The 21,760-nt window shown below is 38.6% G+C and overlaps 2 protein-coding genes across 2 annotated transcripts in view; one reads left to right on the top strand and one right to left on the bottom strand.

Moving 5' to 3' along the window:
- Positions 1-16,609: 16,609 nt before the first annotated feature.
- LOC134657525 (ER membrane protein complex subunit 6) overlaps positions 16,610-21,760 on the bottom strand; it is a 59,553-nt gene continuing 54,402 nt past the window's right edge. The window contains exons 2-3 of the mRNA XM_063513101.1: positions 17,138-17,321; positions 16,610-16,828 (exon numbers count right to left, since the gene is read on the bottom strand). Of these exons, the coding sequence (XP_063369171.1) occupies positions 16,620-16,828; positions 17,138-17,270 (342 nt within the window). The 5' untranslated portion in view covers positions 17,271-17,321 and the 3' untranslated portion in view covers positions 16,610-16,619. The remainder of the gene's footprint in view (positions 16,829-17,137; positions 17,322-21,760) is intronic.
- The window catches only part of LOC134657707 (uncharacterized), a 28,054-nt gene continuing 24,499 nt past the window's right edge, over positions 18,206-21,760 (top strand). Inside the window, exons 1-3 of the mRNA XM_063513270.1 lie at positions 18,206-18,767; positions 18,898-19,993; positions 21,358-21,500. Coding sequence (XP_063369340.1) covers positions 19,084-19,993; positions 21,358-21,500 — 1,053 coding nt within the window. The 5' untranslated portion in view covers positions 18,206-18,767; positions 18,898-19,083. The remainder of the gene's footprint in view (positions 18,768-18,897; positions 19,994-21,357; positions 21,501-21,760) is intronic.

Below are 21,760 nucleotides of genomic sequence, written 5' to 3'. Positions count from 1 at the left end.
CTGGGATAGTCAACGCTCTATTGTGTAAACTGTAAACTAAGTAAATACCTACATACGAGTATGTGTTTAAAGTTAGTTTGTGATTAAAGATGGTTTCAGTATAAATGTCCAAAGGTACAAAGTCAAGTCGATGGTTAAAACACGCCTGAAATCTTTTGATTATTATGATTTAATATTTTTTAATAGCCGAACAAGATAGAAAACAAATTGTACATAAGCTAATCAATCAAAAACTAAAGATAAACATATGCTAATTGCACCACGCAAAACCATAGGTAAGTTAGGTACTCAAAATTAAAACGTGTACTATATTTATATACCTACACAATACAAAAAATGAAACACTTAATAAAGGCCTGGCTGTCTAAAATGGCTTCGAATTTATTTCAAACGTGGCTTAGATCATTGTCGCTTTTTCACTACGTTAAATAACAGCAAATCAACTTTTTTAAAGCTCAATTATCTATTTAACTAAGTACATATCACTTTCACAACTCTTCGAATTCTTTATTTATATTGCAATTTGGTACAAAGTTAATTTACACGAACTCTAGCTTCCTATAAAAACTTGCCACTTTATCACAGTGGTTTCACTGTTAATTTTTTCTGTGTACTGACTAATTAACCGCCACAAAAACCGTCATCGTTTGTATGCGTCGCCATTTTCTGCCTAATTTCATTTCATTGTTCTAAGGCTTCACTGTCTCTATAAATTTCTACCGAAAGACGGGATTTTCGCCTTTCCGCATGTGACTTTAGAGAACAGTTTTGAAAATGCAGGTTAAATTTCAGCCCCAATTTTATATTTTGAATGAAATCCAGGGTCTATGTGGGGCATTATCTATGAAAAGGGACCTTATTGTCGATGGCGCTTACGCCGCACAGCGTCGCGCGGCATTGTATTTATATCGGAGCATCGTTAATAATGGCGTAAGCGCCATCGACAATAAGGTCCCTTTTCATAGATAACGTCACATGTCGTTTACTTATTATGTCATTGGTAAAGATGTTTACGTTACCTATTTATTGAGTAATTTGTAAAGGATCTAACTTTTAACGAATTGATTTTTATGTTTAATTCCGACATAGAACATTAAGGCCTCCACAAACCTTGCCACAAATCGCATTAGGTTTTAGAATATATGTAATTACCGGCTTAGGGTGGTATTCCATCTGTCGAATTTCTTTGTCCAATGAGTATTTGTGTCTCACATTTTGCTTAGGTAGTGAGAGAGTGAGACACAATGCACATCAAGAAATTGGACAGTTGTCGAAATACCAACCTTAGTAGGTGCAACGATTTCAATCGACAGATCAAATGCAATGTGACGCAAACTGCATGATGTGTAGAAGCCCATAAGTTTCACGTTGCACTAGCCATGATCACGGGCGGATTGTGTTAGTGGCAGCGATTTTTTATTATATATTTTCATGCTATTATGTACCTATACATGTGTGTGTAATTGTGTATAGATATTCTTTCCGCGCGTCTGTACACGTGTTCGAAACACTCGCACCATATTTTATTCAGGGCGTGACGTTTAATTTTGTCTCATAGCAGTTTCGGGTCCTAGGGGCATTACAATTTATCTCCTAACGCGGCCACGTATTTTTTAATAGTATATTTTGTCAGAAACAAAACAGAAACCAGAAAGGTAATTTATGATAACTAAATTAGCTAAGTTATTTTTAAAGCCGAAAAATATAAAATAATACTCGTAGGTAGTCCCAATGCAATGTTTGAACCCAAGTAAGCCCAGTTTATTTATATTTATCAAACACTAGCTTCTGCACGCGACTACGTCTGCGTAAAATAAGTACTTCTAATGTAATCCACTACCAAAGTAAATTCTTCCCCCTTTTCATACCCTTTAACCCATTCAGCGCTAAGCACGACACGTTGTCGTTTTGCCTCTACAATGTATTTTCGCTACATACCGGGAAACCCATGTTATCAGCTACAACGTAGCGCTACGACCGTTTAAACCTGTGGCGCCATCACTCGGTTCTAAAGTTACGGTGAGTATTGGGGCGTTTTTATTTTTTGTTGTCCCCTGCACTTTTTTTTTTAATTTGGGATTTTTTATGTTATTTCTACTCAGAATCACGAGCTCGATACGCGATACTAATAGGAGAAAAAAAGTGTCCTAAGGTTTTTATTTCCATTACGTCACCGTTTTTCATAGACTTTGTATGGCGGTCGCGGAATGGAAAGATCGAAAAATTTATGGAAATTTTGGGACACTTTTTTCTCCTATTAGGATAGAAAGAGCTCGTGATTCTAAGTAGAAATAACACAAAAAATCCCAAATTTGAAAAAAAAGTGTAGGGGACAACAAAAAAAAACGCCCATTGTTATAATAATATGTATTATGTATTTGATTTTGAGTTCAAATAATATTAGGTAAGTATGTCAGGACAGAGAGCCTACTCAATATTGTACAATCGCCATCATATACATCGGAGCCATCAAGGCGCCCACAAATATCTGAACACGCCTCTATTGTTAAGGCGCTAGGGTACGTGTTCAGATTTTTTGAGCACCTCGGCAGCTCCGATATATCTGATGGCGACTGTACACCCAACTCGAACAAACTTTATCTATTCAACATACAAATAAAAACCCATATCCGACATAAAAGTTGGGCACTTATTTTAAAACTCACCGACTAAATCACGATAATGGCTCATTTAGACGATGCGGGAATTCGCATGCGAGTTTCATTACATTGCGGGTTTTCATCGGTCGGTTGAATTGGACGTAACCAACAGTCCGCAATGTAGGTAACTAAAATCGCATGCGAGTTCGCGCGCCGTTTAAATCAGCCCTAACTCTTGCATGCCGCGCGTTCATTCAAGAGCAATTTAAACAGGTAAATTTCAAACGAAGCTCCAAACGAAGTGACCAGTTTTTATGCTCTCGGGTGTACAGATACGGCGACCACATACGTTTGGTTCACAAGTTGCTGACATGTTTATGTCACGTGTTCCAAGCTTGCACGCGACAAACTTTACAGTTAATAAGTACTGATTTACATTTAAACTGTATTTAAATTGGGTAGGCAATTATGTAATTTTAAACATATTAGCTAGGTTTGTAAGTTATTAGCCACAATATGCAAAAAAACCGGCCAAGTGCGAGTCGGACTCGCGTTCCAAGGGTTCCGTACATTAAGTCCGACTCACGCTTGACTGCACATTTCTAATAGGTTTTCCTGCCATCTATAGGTAAAGAACTATTTTGTGTATTTTGTTCAAAATTTTAGACCCAGTATTTTCGGAGGTAAAGGGGGGAATGGTCGGACAGACATACAGATGCACAAGTGATCCTATAAGGGTTCCGTTTTTTCCTTTTGAGGTAAGTACGGAACCCTAAACACATCTTAATTGTTACATTACTCATACGAATTTCGCAACTAACACTTAGACACGCTCATAATTAATTTTAGAAAATCAGTTATGTTAACGGAGTCTCGTTAGTGCATGAGTGATGCCACCTGTCCGCGCTAATGAGAATTGTGTTATGTATGACTTGTATGACACGTGTCTAAGTGTCTTAGTACTAGTGAGTTCTAGAAGGCAAGGTACAGTAGGTCTCACAATCTCACATCGTCATAGACTGACAAGAAATTTATTGAGGGCGCTACTGAGCTTCAACAGGCAACACAGGACACAAACATCCATACTTCCGCTTCTCTCTTCCGCATAAGTTCGTCCTTTACTTACGTTTGTTGTTAGCGATGTATACTTGACCGTTAAGGTGCTGCGTCAATGGGGTTAGCAACCGTCAAAGGTTTGCATAGATGGCGCCATCATAGCTTGCCTCTTTTTCTATGAGATTTGGCTTAAAGGGCTGGCATCCAGGGCATTAAAAAAACAAATATTTGACACAATTCTAGGGTTTGACAGGGCAAGCTATGATGGCGCCATCTGCTAAATACTTCGACCGGCCAACCCCATTGCGTTACGAGACTTCGTTAGTACATGATGCTAATGAGGATTGTGTTATGTAAGTATGACTTGTATGACTCGTATGACATGTGTTAAGGTGACGAATAACCAAACAACATATTTTATTGAAAAATATTGATTTACATTACTTACAGATAATATTCGAATGGTTTGAAAACGTATCAGGAAAATAAGCTATTGAAATATAATTATAATAGGAAAATATGCGAATTGGTTAAAAATGCTTCCGGGAAAGGAAGCTAGTGACTCTAGTGATAAAGAATAAAAGGGTAAATTTTGCGAATGGAAATATTGCTTCCAGTAAAATTCGATTTTCGCGCTACTCTCAAGGCTCCACATATACCATCCGGCCCCTGTTTCAACACGTGTTCACATCTGACAATGACAATTTGCCGTACATTGCTGATCCAACAATAAAATTTCTTAAAGATCTGCTAGATAAGCCTTTACTTGCGGTGTACCTGGATCTGCCCAGGGGCCCGTTTCTCAAAAGCTTGTAACTTGTAATACAAGCGGATGTCACATTTTGACAGCTTTTGTTAGAAAAGGGGCCCGTTTCTCAAAAGCTTGTAACTTGTAATATTACAAGTGGAAGTCCGTTTCTAACAAAAAAGCTGTTAAAAAGTGACATCCGCTTTGTATTACAAGTTACAAGCTTTTGAGAAACGGGTCCCTGGCCTGTTAAAGGCTACCTACTGTTTTCTTATGTCTATTTCATGTAATATTGTAAGGGTCAGAGCCCACTTATTCACCACCCTGCCTTTGTCTGGAGCTTACGAAACAGCTCATTGTGTAAGACATGTTTCACCGTGTCCAGTAATTACAAGTTAATTTGTTGTCATATTTCACTCGCCTACACTAAATTTGTCATTGTTCATGCACGGAACTAGGCTTAAACTATTTGGTGATTAAGTCTAAAAACAGACATACGTATAACACTTTAATTAAACCATCGCGTTTTGAACACATATTTAGTGAATAGACGGGGTTTAATGCGATATAATTTCTTTATTTTAACACATACATACATAAAGTGTGTCAAAGGTCTGTTTGATTTCAAACATAGACAGAGAGAATCATACTATCTTTGTCTTACACTAGTACTAGCACCCAAAAGAAAAGGATAAGTACCTATAGTTTTTTTTGTTCCTATTTACTGACAAGATTTGGTTGACCCAGTATATTTTGTACATTTATTGTATAGGTAACTACGAGTTTGGTGAGGTGTGCAATAAAGAGTATTGTATTGTATTTTATTTTTACCTTATCCGATGTTTCAACTCAGTTACACCCGCTGTGGTCACGGGTGACTCGTTCTAATCACTATGTAAATACATAAATAAATAACCTACTAATCATTAAGTTTTTGAAGCCGTAGAGGTCACGGAGCCACTAGTTTTAAGTAAGTAACCTATACGGCTACCATCAGTTTGTCACTGACATAAACGCCGTCGAGAACGTAATTTACTTTCTATACATCTCGCTCGTACTCGCATATTAGTGCAAACGAGATGTATAGAAAGTAGGTAAATTACGTTCTCGATAGCGTGAATGTCAGTTTTGATACTGTCAGTGACTCACGGTACGGCATATGATACGGGCTCTAAGGGTGTCTAAGGTACCTAAACGTAATACTACGCTCGACATGCTAATGCGCAATAGATAACACCCTGCTGTCACCTCTATTGACAATTACTTAAGTTAAAAGATGACATGTACTGAGACCGTGACGAGCACTTGTACGAATATAAGATTTTTTTAAAGGGCGTGAAAAGAGAGAACACGACTCCACTTATCCGCCATTTTAATTTGGCAAACGATGGACCAAACACCCTGTATTTTTTCTGCAGAATCTTTTAGAGCAGTGTTGGATTTCACAAGTACAGATATGTCGTCTCGCGTGGCACTTAGTGCCCGAGACAGATTTACTGGCCTTTTCATATCGCTTTATAACGAACGCCGGGATATCGAAGCATAGGAGCGTCCTGCGGCGTTCATTGCTCCTTTCACTAAGTAAAAATCCTCATACATGAGTCGCTGACAGTGTCAAAACTGACATAAACGCTATCGAGAACGTAATTTACTTTCTATACATCTCGTTGGCACTAATATGCGAGTATGAGCGAGATGTATAGAAAATTAATTACGTTCTCGATGGCGTTTATGTCAGTGCCAAACTGATGGTAGCCGTACGTACATAGAACCTAATTTTCGGGTTTTAGCGGAATGCGCTTTCGATGTTTTTATAAAGAATCGAGTTTGATTAGATACCTAAGCTTTGTTCTGGGGATATAACTGAACCGTTGATCTCTACAACTTTGTATGAGCCACAGCGACAAACATGAACAAATTTAAATGAACAGAAGTTGAAATAAAAGATTCTGCTAGAATTCGGCACTAAAAAGCGAGTCAAATATTTGAACTGTTTACTTACCTTTATTTTTTGTTAACCGCCGCACCATTAGTGCGAAACGGTATCATATCAGTGCTTGAAAATGGATAGAGAGAACCAAAGACTCTCTGAAACTAGAAATACTCGAGTAAAACTGAACGAAATCATGTTTTATACATACGGAATCGCAGTCTGCGGCTGATAATATAGCGAAGACCACAGAGTTAAAAGCCAGGCAGAGAGAAATCGCTAAGACAAAATTAATATTTCATAAAACACCGATTTCCTCATGTTTACACGCGACGCGATATAAACACAAAACTTTTCGAGGATGAGTGGTGTGGCGTGTGGCTCAAAACCGATACACTAGTGTACATGTGTGTACGCGTGCGAAATAATTTACCAAAATATATCTGAAAAAGACCTACGATACCCAATACCCACAATACGATATCGTATCGTGGGTATGTGTATAAGGCACTTATAGCGAGTCTGTACCTAATGTTTAGTAATTATATTTAATCCTTTAGTTATTTTATTAAATATTTTGATTAGTGTTTTTTAGGTAGTCACACTAGAAATTATAAACTGAAATAGATGTGGAGTGGCGGGGTGGCCCCTAGGTTTAAGGCGTTAGCCCGGATTGCTAAAGACACCGGTTCGAATCCGGCCTTCACCACTGGAGGGCTTCGTCACTTTTTCTTTAATATATGACAATCTATTTCAGTTTATGCTCCTACTTCTGACCATCTTTCTACTCTGTGGTCTGCGGAGAAGACATATTATATTTAGTGTCGGCTATCGTCTGCAAGAACACACTTCATTTATCACCTCGCTGCGCTTTCCATCAAACTTTTACTGTTTATGGGTCTTACCGCTTAATACTTTGAAATAGGTAGTGGAAGTAAAGAAATATTTTTTTTATTGCAGCTGAAGGTGATTGATATCTGACACAAGGTCAACCTAAGCCATTCAGCGCTAATAACGACACGTTGTCGTTTTGCCTCTACGAAGCATCTTCGCTACATACCGGGAAATCCGTGTTATCGGCTACGACGTAGCGCTACGACTGACATTAAATATATCGGATTCCCCGTCCCGAGAGCTTGCGCTATTTTTAGATCTCAGTTATTTCAATGAAATTGTAAAAGCAGAGCTGAATGAACGTGGTCTACATTCATATGTTGGAAGAATGGCCGGGCTTGATCAATATGCCTAGGTTAGAAATGAATACATTTGAATATTACCTAGGTAGAATGGGAATAAATTTTATCTTATTAGATATATTTATTTTTTTATTTATTTTTTGAGGTCGCGGGTTCGAACCCCGGCTCGTACCAATGAGTTTTTCGGAACTTATATGTACGAAATGTCATTTGATATTTACCAGTCGCTTTTCGGTAAAGGAAAACATCGTGAGGAAACCGGACTAATCCCAATACGGGCCTAGTTTACCCTCTGGGTTGGAAGGTTAGATGGCAGTCGCTTTCGTAAAGACTAGTGCCCACGACAATTACTGGGATTAGTTGCCAAGCGGACCCCAGGCTCCCATGAGCCGTGGCAAAATGCCGGGACAACGCGAGGAAGAAGAGAGATATATTTATTTCCACATATTTATAAAACTCGATTTCCACAGGCTTGCCTAGTTTTCGGTCAGTTGAGTGCTTTTACTAAAAGACTCATGACGAAAACAAACTCATAAATTTAAGGCTGCCCAGAATATTTTGACGCGCCACTCAATACTACATATTATTTTTTCTACTCCAGCACTTAAATGTGTCAATTAAATGACTGACAGTGATATCTAAAGCAATGTCATTTGAATGCTTTGTCTATAGGCTCATAAGATGACTGCTAGCAGTCATCTTATGAGTATAATACAACTGCTTTATTTTTTTTAAAGATACAAGTTCCGATCATCTTGATTGAAAGAGGTATGTTTTCATTTACAATAATAACTCTTTTTTTTTTTTAAATAATAACTCTTTTTTTTTTAAATAATAACTCAATTTTTTTTAAATAATAACTCTTTTTTTTTAATAATAACTCTTTTTTTTAATAATAAATCTTTTTTTTTTTTTTTTGCTGCAGCTGTCATAGAAAAAGTAATGTATGCAACAGCTCATAATTGGTTCTTAAAATTCTCGGGTCTTTTTTTACAAAACTCGACTACGTCTCGTTTTGTAACTTCGACCCTTGAATTTTAAGAACCCTTATTATATCACTGTTGCATAAACTACTATATTCTGTGGCGCCACCTTTAGTAGGTAGGTACATTCCACCATCTTAACGTCTTACAAGTCTTACAATCATCTTATAGTAGGTTTCTTATTCCGATTATGATATAACTTTTGAAGATCTTACCACACTCGACAGGCTGATTTTATATGTTAGGTATAAATAAATGCTATATTTCATCCACTAACTTAATATTACGAGACCAACCCCCAGGATAGTTCGATTTCAATCTCATTTAGTATTCGCAATAATTAACACTCGAGTTTCTAGTGCGTAAATTTACCTGTGCCATAAAACTCATAAATCTGTAAGCGGCGCCTTAACAGCTTGGGCGGGCCGTTAACTCGGCAATTTGGGCTCAGGTGGACCCTTAACTGCTCAATGGAGACGTATGGGTCCAAACGAAAAGCAAGGCAAGTTCAAGGTGAGAACCTTGTCGCACAAATTTGGACTTATTGCAATCCTTAACGTCTAAACAATAAATCTATCTACATATAGATGGTCAAGCAGAAGGCGCGAAGGGATATCGTCCCTAAGAAAATCTGAATTTGGCGCCTTTTTCTACTGACGAGATTTGCTTGACCATCTATAATAATGATACCTATTTACAAGTTGTGAATTAAAAAAAATATTATTATAAATGAATTATCACTATTATTATTATTTTAATTGATAATGTATTGTAATGTCATCGGAAGTATATTTGGATTATTCAGTGTAGAAATCAAAATCATGTTATGTTATGTTTTAAGGTAATTTTAAGTATTTAGTTGTGAAGATTATCATGCTATACCCTATTCAGGGTCCATGCTGTTACAATTTAAATGATTATATAACACCATACCATGTACCATGGATTGCAGTAAATAAATGAAATGAAATGAAAAAGCGGCCAAGTGCGAGTCGGACTCGCCCATGAAGGGTTCCGTATTTAGGCGATTTATGACGTATTAAAAAAAACTACTTACTAGATCTCGTTCAAACCAATTTTCGGTGGAAGTTTACATGGTAATGTACATCGTATATTTTTTTTAGTTTTATCATTCTCTTATTTTAGAAGTTACAGGGGGGGGGGACACACATTTTACCACTTTGGAAGTGTCTCTCGCGCAAACTATTCAGTTTAGAAAAAAATGATATTAGAAACCTCAATATCATTTTTGAAGACCTATCCATAGATATCCCACACGTATGGGTTTGATGAAAAAAAATTTTTTGAGTTTCAGTTAGAAGTATGGGGAACCCCAAAAAATTATTGTTTTTTTTTTCTATTTTTGTGTGAAAATCTTAGTGCGGTTCACAGAATACATCTACTTACCAAGTTTCAACAGTATAGTTCTTATAGTTTCGGAGAAAAGTGGCTGTGACATACGGACGGACAGACAGACGGACAGACAGACAGACAGACAGACATGACGAATCTATAAGGGTTCCGTTTTTTGCCATTTGGCTACGGAACCCTAAAAATGGAATTTATTATTCGCTACTCCGAGCTCCGTCAAGTAGACGAAAACTAAGCAATGAGCAATGACCCTATTTACTTAAATAAAAGTAGTTTTTACACTACTAACAGTACTAACCTTACCAATTTGGTATAAGTTAGTGTTCCGAGTAGGTAAAACTGGATTAGTTAAACTAATTTTCATTAATAAACCTTACCTACTTGCTTCGAAATCTGCCAGTAGATAAGTTGTTGAATGTTCGCGAGTGGCTGCCGCGAGTGGCCGGCAAATATTTGCGGACGACAAACTAGAGGAATTAACGCCCGTCCTTACTGAGTGCGCTAAGTACGAGTATTTTCTTCTAAAATGTCATTAAATAGAACTAACTATGTAAACAACCCGCCATACTAAAATTGACTCTAAGGGTAACATTCCTCCTCAGATGCACTACTTACCTACTGATACTGAACGCGTCGCTGTTACTGTCAATTTCCATAGTAAAATGAACAGTAGTGCAGCTGCGGTTGGAAATGGACTGTCACCTTTAATGTCAATTTACTAGTAACTTTTGTTTACATAGTTAGCAAGTCTATTGAATGACACTTTACCTAGCGATATCCCGGCCTTTGCCAAGGTCCGGTTTCCGACTTGCTTTCCACTTTGCGCGATCCTGAGGGGCTACCGCAAAAACCGAAATTCGCAAATTGCGGGGATCTTTCTCTTTTACTCCAATGAAGGCGTAATTAGAGTGACAGAGAAAAATGCCCGCAATTTGCGAACTTGGATTTTCGCGGTTATAGCCCTTGTTGTCTCGTGTGAGCCCGTTTATTACGCTCATTATCTGCTTTCACGACATCGAGCCATTGTTTTTTTGGTCTGCCGTGGGGTCGGGGGCCGTCAAGGACTAGGTTAGGTTAGGTACAGTCAGCAGCAGAAGTTGCTAAGCGGGCGAGGTGTTCAAAATCATCTTGACGCGAGAGCGTGTCAAGGTAATTGTGAACACCTCGCCCGCTTAGCAACTTCTGCTGCTGACTGTATGTTATAGCTAATGTCCGAGAAATTAGGATTGTTATTTGGGCCCTATATATATGTTTTTTTAACCCTTAGCAATATTTTACGATTTGAAGATAGGACAAGCAACTTTTACTACCTATATGGAATCAATCTGATCAACCAAAACGTGTGAAACAGTAGAGCAGCTAGAGAGAAAACGCGGTCATTGTGTATGAAAATGTGACCATTGATTATTAAAGAAAATGGATTCATTTTGTATAAAAATGTGACCTATTTCCATTGCTCATGAGTGTTTATAAATACTTATCTAATCTACTCTATAAACTAATAGCCACTTCCCAACTATTTAGCAGCGTTGCTTCCCAACCCGTATCGAGGCATCCTAATAACTGCATTAACATGAAAACGCCTGTCAAACTATGTTTAGATCAGATAGTTGAAGCAATTACCGAGCTATCAGCGAGCTGACGCTTGTTTAGCTCCTAGATAGCGTTCTGGGCGCCTTTAGATGAGACGACACGATAGCGAGACGATCTTTCATAAGACTAGAAATAGTGCTCGATCGACGGTCGGCGCTGGCCCCGTAGATTACGTGCCAATCGCTAACGCTACGTAGCGACCGAAACGCAACTGTCACACTAATATGGAAGAATGATAGAGAGACACAAAGCGTTTACCAACATACCTTTAAGCACTGATTTAAACTGTCACGATTTTTACACACTATTACGAAAATGTATTATTATTTAGTTTTACTTATACACGATTAAGTCCCGTTTTCGTAAATAATAACACCATAAGTGAAAGTCGCGAATAAGGCCACCCTAAAGTCGTATAGTATAAACGAAACTCTACGCCTGTATCCTGTAAGTAATCTTATAAAGCGGAAGATGTGATGTGATAGTATCACCGCTAGCGAAATATTGTTGAAGGTGTGTTTCATAGTTGAGATGAACGCTTAAAATAACCAATGTAGGTACATAATAGTAGATTGTTCAATTAACCAAGGGATAAAAGGCACTCATTTCAGTCGAGTTAGTTTGGCTTTGAATACCTTTGAATACGAACTAAAGAGAATATATGTATATCAATCAATCAATCATTTATTGCATCATGGTCATGGTTACAACAGTGTCTTGAACGCGAACTATTGGCCGCCCTAGGACCCAGGCCCTGTAGTAACCTAGCGGCCACCTTCTCAGCACGCATCATAATTCATAATAGACTACAGAAAACCAGCCGCCTTGCTGCCGCTTTATTTTGTTGTTGGGGTGGTACTGGGCCTTTGAGTGCCGCATCGACCAAGCATTGATCTATTGTGACGGCCCTTTACAGTTTATGTTTAGTTTATACTAATGCCCGTTGCATCCAGAAAATTACAGATTCTTTGGGCCGTAACGTTCTGTACCTTATAGGGTTGCAATACGTGCTTGATATTGGTGGTCCACAGGAACAGATAATGTGCATTGCAGTCTCCTCTGACTCTTGACAGAACCTGCATGTCGCATCTTGTTTCTTGCCAATTTGAAACATGTGTTTGCTCAACTTACAGTGTCCAGTCAGTACTGCCGCCCTAGGCCCGGGCCTAATATATACTCTGGCCTTAGAGCAAATCCGCCAGCCCAGTGACATTACGACATTTAGTTGTTCTGCGTGTTCGACTCCTCTGCTCGGTTAGCAATGTGATTGTGAATACACGGCCTTATAAAGGTTGATAGCTATCCCGTGTCGGAAAATTGCTGGTTGCGGGTGCGAGTATGTGTTAATACGGTAACATTAACAACGTCAACGTAAGGCTTGCACTTAATGATATTATATACCTACCTAACTACTAAATATATTCTGTGACAAGCCAGTTTTATAACCTACTCTGAAGAACAAGCGCCAAATTTGAAAAATGTAAGCCCGCAAGATCGATCTACCTATATTGATATTTATTCAGGGGTAATTTTACAGCATTAGGTACAGCTTATAGGGGCGCCAATGCGCTGTAAAATTAAAATATGTTATAGGTAGTGAAGCTAAAGTAATAAAATTATATGATGAAAATATGACAATAATTAAGCTACATATAGTGATGATGACTATGTTGATTCACAAAAACATAAAAAATCTTTATAAAGTTTATGATGTTTGTCGGCAAACAAGTCGCAGTTAGGTGCAAAAATTTAAAAAATGTTGAGAAGTGTCCGGTAGCGGACGATTTTCTATATTTTAAAGAATAATAATAATTACCAAACTATGCTAAATAAGTACTGTTGTCGCCTGGCTAACCGGACAGAATACCAATAAAAAATAGTCCACCCATTTATAAAACCTGCATACAAAATGTAAAGTGTTGACCGCGGGATGAGATGGCGTAGTTTTGTCCGACTAAGTCAACACTGGAAGCATGTTTACCTCTCACTGACCTCGGCTTTCATCAGCTAGGGACGCTAGGGTACCGCAGAAAATAGGTTAGCCTTAACCTTAGGTACTTACCTGCACGAAATAAGGCCCATTTAACAATAAGTTTTACTATTCTTATGTTTAAGTTTTGTCTAGGGTACTAGCGAAAATGATGGACGCAAAATTTGACACCCGCAACACCAGAGGGGTAGTGCGTTGCCGGCCTTTAAGATGGGAGTACGCTCTTTTCTTGAAGGTTTGAAGGTCGTATCGGTTCGGCAATACCGCAGGTGAGCTGGTGACGTGTAAAATAATATGCAGATATTAAATAACAAATGCTCTATCATTTATATTGCTTGTATTTTTATAAACATACATAATTATTTCTTAAATTAAAACTTCAAATTGTATACGTTCACTTTGTAGATGGTTGTAGTCATTTGACTATTTACCTTAACACAAACAAAATAAAGTCTTTATTTAAAACACGCCCCACACGGAACAAAATCAGGGGGCTACCGCGAACAACGGAGTTCGCAAATTGCGGGCATCCTTCTCTTTTAGTCCAATTCAGGAGTAATTAAAGTGACAGAGTTACTCGCAATTCGCGAACATCGGTGTTCGTGGTTATAGCCCAGATGCATAAAAACATCAACTAACAGTTAATGTATTCTAAATGTAAGTGCGTGCATGGATTAACCTCAACCAATTTTAACTATAGGTATGTATTTAGGTTGTCAGTATATATGTCGAAGGCAGATCGTAAAATCGGCCATATCGAGATATTCCTAGGCATACCATGAAACGCCGCCATTTCATGATCTGACTAGCGACTACCAGCCATATCGTTCAAACATCAACGTTTGACGATTTGCCTAGCGACGTTTAGGCATATCAAATAAGTAGGGTGTGATATTCCTAGGCATATCATGAAACGCCGGCATTTCATGATCTGCCTAGCGCGACCATCAGCCATATCGTGCAAACTCAAGGGGTGGTATTTCCTAGGCAGATCATGAAACGCCGGCATTTCATGATCTGCCTAGCGACGACCAGCCATATCGTGCAAACCTCAAGGGGTGATATTCCTAGGCAGATCATGAAACGCCGGCATTTCATGATCTGCCTAGCGACCACCAGCCATATCGTGCAAACCTCAAGGGGTGATATTCCTAGGCAGATCATGAAACGCCGGCATTTCATGATCTGCCTAGCGCGACCATCAGCCATATCTTGCAAACCTCAATGGGTGATATTCCTAGGCAGATCATGAAACGCCGGCATTTCATGATCTGCCTAGCGACGACCAGCCATATCGTGCAAACCTGAAGGGGTGATATTCCTAGGCAGATCATGAAACGCCGGCATTTCATGATCTGCCTAGCGACGACCAGCCATATCGTGCAAACCTCAAGGGGTGGTATTCCTAGGCAGATCATGAAACGCCGGCATTTCGTGATCTGCCTAGCGCGACCACCAGCCATATCGTGCAAACCTCAATGGGTGATATTCCTAGGCAGATCATGAAACGCCGGCATTTCATGATCTGCCTAGCGACGACCAGCCATATCGTGCAAACCTCAAGGGGTGATATTCCTAGGCAGATCATGAAACGCCGGCATTTCATGATCTGCCTAGCGACGACCAGCCATATCGTGCAAACCTCAAGGGGTGATATGCCTAGGCAGATCATGAAACGCCGGCATTTCATGATCTGCCTAGCGACGACCAGCCACATCGTGCAAACCTCAAGGGGTGATATTCCTAGGCAGATCATGAAACGCCGGCATTTCATGATCTGCCTAGCGCGACCACCAGCCATATCGTGCAAACCTCAATGGGTGATATTCCTAGGCAGATCATGAAACGCCGGCATTTCATGATCTGCCTAGCGCGACCATCAGCCATATCGTGCAAACCTCAATGGGTGATATTCCTAGGCAGATCATGAAACGCCGGCATTTCATGATCTGCCTAGCGACCACCAGCCATATCGAGCAAACCTCAAGGCTCAAAAGGAACGTAAATTTGTATTAAAAGGTACGATCTGACAACACTGGACTCGGACGCAGCGCCACCAGTGGCAAAAAATGCAATTATTTTACGATGCGATCGGTATGAATGAAGCTAGGAATTCGACGAATACATTGCTCCCATCGATCTGCCGAATCTTTTATAAGACAGATCGTGATATGCCTAAGTTAATTTTAGTCAGATCATGAAATGGCGGCGTTTCATGATATGCCTAGGAATATCTCATCAATTGGGGAAGTAGGTATAACGAAGACCTACCAGTTCACTAATATAAGTATTACCTAGATTTAAAAATAAGTATGTAGCTGAAAACAGTACAGTTCCAATAAAATAATTTGATAAATGTAACAAAATATGTTTATTAAGCCAAGGGTACACTAGGGGACATATGTCCTGCGGCACGTCGAGCGATTTCGCTTGCCATATCTGGCGAAATCACGCGACTTATGTCCGTAGTGAAGACAGGCAAGTCGTGCGTCTTCGGGAAACTTCGCCTGTTACTGCCACCTTTTGCTCGAGTCCAAAATTAACATAATTAAATGGTTCAGATTAATTAATCTTAAACCACTTTTGGTTGATGCTAATTACAAAAACTGCTTGTATATCTACAGAAATAATATTTCTCTCATACCTACACCTCATTGAATGGAGATTAAATACATAGAAAACATTCATAACTCAGGAACAAATATTTGTGATAAGCACACAAATAAATGCCCTTACCAGGATTCGAACCTGGGGACCTCTTGCTTCATAGGGTCACTACTGATTAAGCTAAGACGTAGTTAAAATTCGTCAAAAAAATTGACTTTCCAAGTAACATAGTAGCATCAGTGACCTACAGAACTGATCTCCTAATATGGCAACATTGTGCAGCTACCAAAGAGTGTTGCCACATTAAGAAATCAGCTTCCTACCCTTATCTTTAATAGAAATGTTGGGCACTGGTACCCTAACAGTTTTGATTGATTAATGGTTAGTTTCACTAGACTTATATTGTTCACGGGTGACTGCGTCGAAATATAGGTAGCTCGAAAACAATACAAAAGGTAATCACGGTTCATCTCCCAGTCGATATAAGTCTACTGGTTCCCTGTCGGTCACAGGTTAAGTTTACAAGTAAGTTTGCATTTCCATTTTTAATAAACATGAACCATCCCATAAATAAAGGTCCAGAACAGCACGTAAGTGCACAGCGAGGCGAAGAAGCTGTTGGTAAGCAGCGCCTGCCGGGAGATGTGGTACTTGTGCCAGTTGGGCCCGGTCTTCACCATGAACATGACGAACAGCACCACCACAGAGAGGACGTAGAACATGAAGCCGGAGAGGCTGGTTAGGCCGAGGACTCCTGGAATGGACAATGGTTTTTATATTAAAAAAGAGTATTGAAAAAAAAAAATCGTTTTAACATAGACATTGTAGAAGTCTATGCTCTACTCAAAACAATTGTAGACGTTAATTGCTTACAATAAAAACTCAAAACATCGTTTTACAACATTAACATTATCTTGTTGAGGATATTGACGAATAAATAGGTTTCAGTAATAAGAGTCACATTATGGTAAGTAACAATGTTTTTATTTTCATATAAATTATAAGTATTATAACCATAGCCGCGCGCCAAGCGTGAGAAATGCGTTAATTCATTGAACATTACCTGCTGTAGAGCCCGAAAGCGCAGCCATCGAAGTCCTGCAATACTCGATAACAGCGCCATTATTTCTGAGCGCTGCCTCGCTGTATGCCACGGGCTCCGGCTTGATATCCTTCGTTTTTACAACAGTAGCCATTGTGAATATTTTTCAATGAATACTTAGAAAATTAAAGAAATAAAGACTCAGCTACCCAAATTCGTCAATTAATCGACACAGAAATGTCAGAAATGACATTGACACTGACAGCAAGTAGACAAGATATTGTCAAAAGTAAATTTATTCAAGTAGCAGAGAAAGACGCGTGTAACACTAATTATTAATGTTTCTGGACCTCAAGTTTCCTAAAATTGGGTACTTCTACCGTGAAGATATGGCTAATGCTATTTGATATGCATATGAATTACTTTTTTTACTGCTCTAAATACAAATGAACATTTAAAATAAAAGCGGCCAAGTGCGAGTCGGACTCGCCCATGAAGGGTTCCGTATTTAGGCGATTTATGACGTATAAAAAAAAACTACTTACTAGATCTCGTTCAAACCAATTTTCGGTGGAAGTTTACATGGTAATGTACATCATATATTTTTTTTAGTTTTATCATTCTCTTATTTTAGAAGTTACGGGGGGGGACACACACATTTTACCACTTTGGAAGTGTCTCTCGCGCAAACTATTCAGTTTAGAAAAAAATGATATTAGAAACCTCAATATCATTTTTGAAGACCTATCCATAGATACCCCACACGTATGGGTTTGATGAAAAAAAAATTTTTGAGTTTCAGTTCGAAGTATGGGGAACCCCAAAAATTTATTGTTTTTTTTCTATTTTTGTGTGAAAATCTTAATGCGGTTCACAGAATACATCTACTTACCAAGTTTCAACAGTATAGTTCTTATAGTTTCGGAGAAAAGTGGCTGTGACATACGGACGGACAGACAGACGGACAGACAGACGGACAGACAGACAGACATGACGAATCTATAAGGGTTCCGTTTTTTGCCATTTGGCTACGGAACCCTAAAAATGAATTCAAAATCATATGTGTCAGCATTATAGCTGTCTTAAATAGTTTAAAAATAAAATTTGGCACGCTCACTCACACATGCGTAATATACCATACAAACGACAAGATCTCACTCCCACTAATAAACCGTTTCCATGTTGGTTTTCGCGGTAGTGAAGCGTCGTTGAACTTATTTTCATTTAAAACCTGTGTATTTATCTATAATTTTCTGTGTTTTTGTATATATATTAAAGCAGTGTGTTTTTGGCGTCTATAAATATTATCATTACTTATACGGCAATGGATTTTCATCGTTGACAAGCCTGTGAAAATATCATGGCGTGTCTGGGCCTAATGCACTAGGCAGATTCTCGTAACAAAATAGGACTTTGCACATATCATATCGGGACGTTCTATTTTCTGGTTATTTTTTCAGTATCAGTGTTGCAGGTAGGTCCGATTGTGATATTTGGAATAATTGTATCATTTTGAGGTGTTAAGCAAAAAAGGAAATTAAGTTTTTCGATGTACTGAGTTTGATAATGTACCAGACAGACCGCCTATCACCCATTTTGTCTGAGTGCCTATTACGTTCGCTGGACGTTGAATTGGCATAATAATGCCTCTGTAAGTGTTTAAGAGCTGGTCTTATTCATGATATGCTCATTTTTATGACTTACGATATTTAATTTGTGCAAATAATTGAATAACCTATTTTTTCGAAAATGTGAACTTCATTTTATTTCTTTTGTTTCAGTATGCCAACCTAGCTATAGTTTGACTATTGCTACTCGACTACCGTGGTTTGGCGTTGTATCACTCATTTTTATATTCACCAAATCCATGATTAGGCGAAATTGTGAAATACGAAATTTTACATAATATATGTGAAAGTTGAAACAGCATTTTAAATGAGGGTGTTGAGCGCCTGAATTGATTTAAAATGGATGAGTCTGAGGAGAATATGAGTACTGAAGATATCAATAATGTTGACAGTCCTGTGTCTGTCAAAATAAAACCTAAGAAGCGGTCGCTGGTTGAGCGAGAACTTGAAACTAACTTGACAGCCCGAGTGACATCTCCTGTCACCGGCGAAGGCTCTAGCACCAGCAGGTACGGCCGGGCCCGTAAGCTCAAGGCTGCTTCAGATATGGATGCAGAGAAAATCATGAAGCCGCTAAAAGTTGATGTTTCTAAGCAACCGCAGGCATATAAGATGCATGCATCTAATTCACCGATTAAAAAGGAATCTCCTAAAAGAACAATCTCAGTGGGTTCGAGCATTGAAGATCAGATAGAGAACATTTATAATGAGAACATATCTCTAAGCCGGTTTGGGTCCGAAGAGAAGGCTAAATCTCAGTCCCCGGCCAAGAAATTCAGCAAAGTTTATATCCGGAAGGATCTAATTCAGAAACCGGACACAGATACTGTTGTTTTGATTAAGAATATGTTTTCACCAAACAAATCTAATTCCCATTTGAGCAATATCCTAGAAAGGTCATCTGAGAAATATTCTTTAAACGGACATGGGAAGGCTATGAATGGTTTTCCTGACACTTCTGCGGTTGTTAAAACATTAGATTTTGATGGTAAAAAGAAAAACAAACAGGTTTCCCCTGCACAGCCAATCAAAAAGGAAGTCAAAGAGAAATTATCTAAAGAAGTTAAAGAAAAAGTTATATTTAAAGATGTAAAAGACAAGTTGGTGTCTAAGAATGAGTTGTTTGAGCTGGAGGCAACCTGTAATTACCAAGTCGGAGACTTGGCGTGGGCGAGGGTTGGCACTTACCCATTTTGGCCATGCATTGTCACTAGGGAACCGTTTAGTGACACATTTGTTAAGAAAAAATGTAAGTAATTTTTTTTATTCATTCAATTATTATTCGTCCTTTATATTTGTCTTCAAATATCGGCAAAGTTGCTTAATTAAGTTCTTATCAAATGCATATATTATTATATTATTTTCCTGTCACTCAAACTCAAATTTATTTAAATCACTACAATTTAAATTCATTTATTGGCAACCATTTTACGTGGTATACCGAAACTCATACCTACACTGAAAATAAACATTTATGAAAAAAATTTTGCTTACTTAGTTTCAAATTAAACATTGTTTTATTTATTTTTAGGTATTAGTTTTAGTTTTGTAGGTAGTTTTAATTTTAGGTTACTTTTTATTGTAAGTTTGTTATTAATTATATTTTTTGTTTATATATTAAGTGGCACAACATTCATACTCGCCTTTTACCTCTATTATTTGACATGAATAAGCATTTTTATGCTTAATTGCTTTGTCATCAAAATGTACATATTTTGACCATAATAAAACAATTGTACCACTTTAAACTAACATATAGGTACAGATGCCATCAGATATATCGGAGTGGCCAATGTGCTAATAAATATTTGAACACACCTTTTGAGCACCTTAACCATTCAAATATATCTGATGGCAACTGTATCTATGATGATATGCCAGCAATGTTTTATCTAAACTTCTAAAGGAAATAGCCTTGTCATTATTACACTGTATATATAATTACTTAAAGGCAGGTATGTAATGATAAGCTTATTCAAATGTAACATGTAAATAATTATTGCACCTAGAATGGTCATTTTATTAATCGCATGATCTTATCGCTAAGAAGCAGTCATGTGGGGCGGGGATAAATAGGAACACACCCATACAAGGAAGAAAAATTTCATAATTTATTCATTGCTTTTATGGGTTTTACAAGATTTTAAAGTATTTACATGTTCCAGCCACAGACAAGACATCCTCTAGACTGAGCATAGTAACGCTACCCCCTCTGCCACTCATACGGTAGTTTTACTCCATCTTCGAGTCAATCCCGTGCCGTGATTGGTCCGTGTCTTTGAACGGACCAATCACGGCACGGGATTCGCTCACCTCGTCCCCCCGCACCCCCGTATTTTTGGCAGCATCGGTTTCATGAAATAATTGCTCTAAACTCAGTCTAGAGGATTCCTAGTCTATGGTTCCAGCATAAACCCCGTTGGGGCACAGCAATATATACATAAAGACTTAAAAACTAATACTTAGAAATTAGCACACACTAGCAATTAACATCATTAAGACTTATAATTAAGATACTCCTTTATATTGTAAAATGAGTTTTTAACCAAGAACTTTGCACATAATGCACTCTGTTGTCTTTGTTTTTTAACATTTATTTACTAAATGTTCCAGTGTTTGGCCGCGTGGGGCGCTCAGTGATCCATGTGACGTTTTTCGGGGACAATGGCCGCCGCGGGTGGATCGTAGACAACATGCTCCGCAAGTACCACGGCAGGGCAGAGTTCGAGGCCTGTCGCAACAAGTTCACACCGGAGGTAGTTATTTTAAGGCTTCGCCACACTGGCGCTGGGCATGAGCGGGGCGCATCACGCTCTCAACTCGATTGTACGGAGCGGGCTACGGTGCAGGGCCGTTGTGTATAAAACAAAGGCTATACGGCAGGCGACAGCGGCGGCGGCGACGTGCGTCCAGTCTGCGGCCTTCAAATTATTCGATGTGCATACTTTCACTGAATTATGTGTACAGTATGCTGAAAAGATAACTGACTGACAAGTTTCTATGCAGCTTACTGTAC

Source organism: Cydia amplana, chromosome 20, assembly GCF_948474715.1.
Source record: "Cydia amplana chromosome 20, ilCydAmpl1.1, whole genome shotgun sequence".
Classification (NCBI taxonomy): Eukaryota; Metazoa; Arthropoda; class Insecta; order Lepidoptera; family Tortricidae; genus Cydia; species Cydia amplana.
This window is presented reverse-complemented; position numbering and strand designations above follow the sequence as displayed.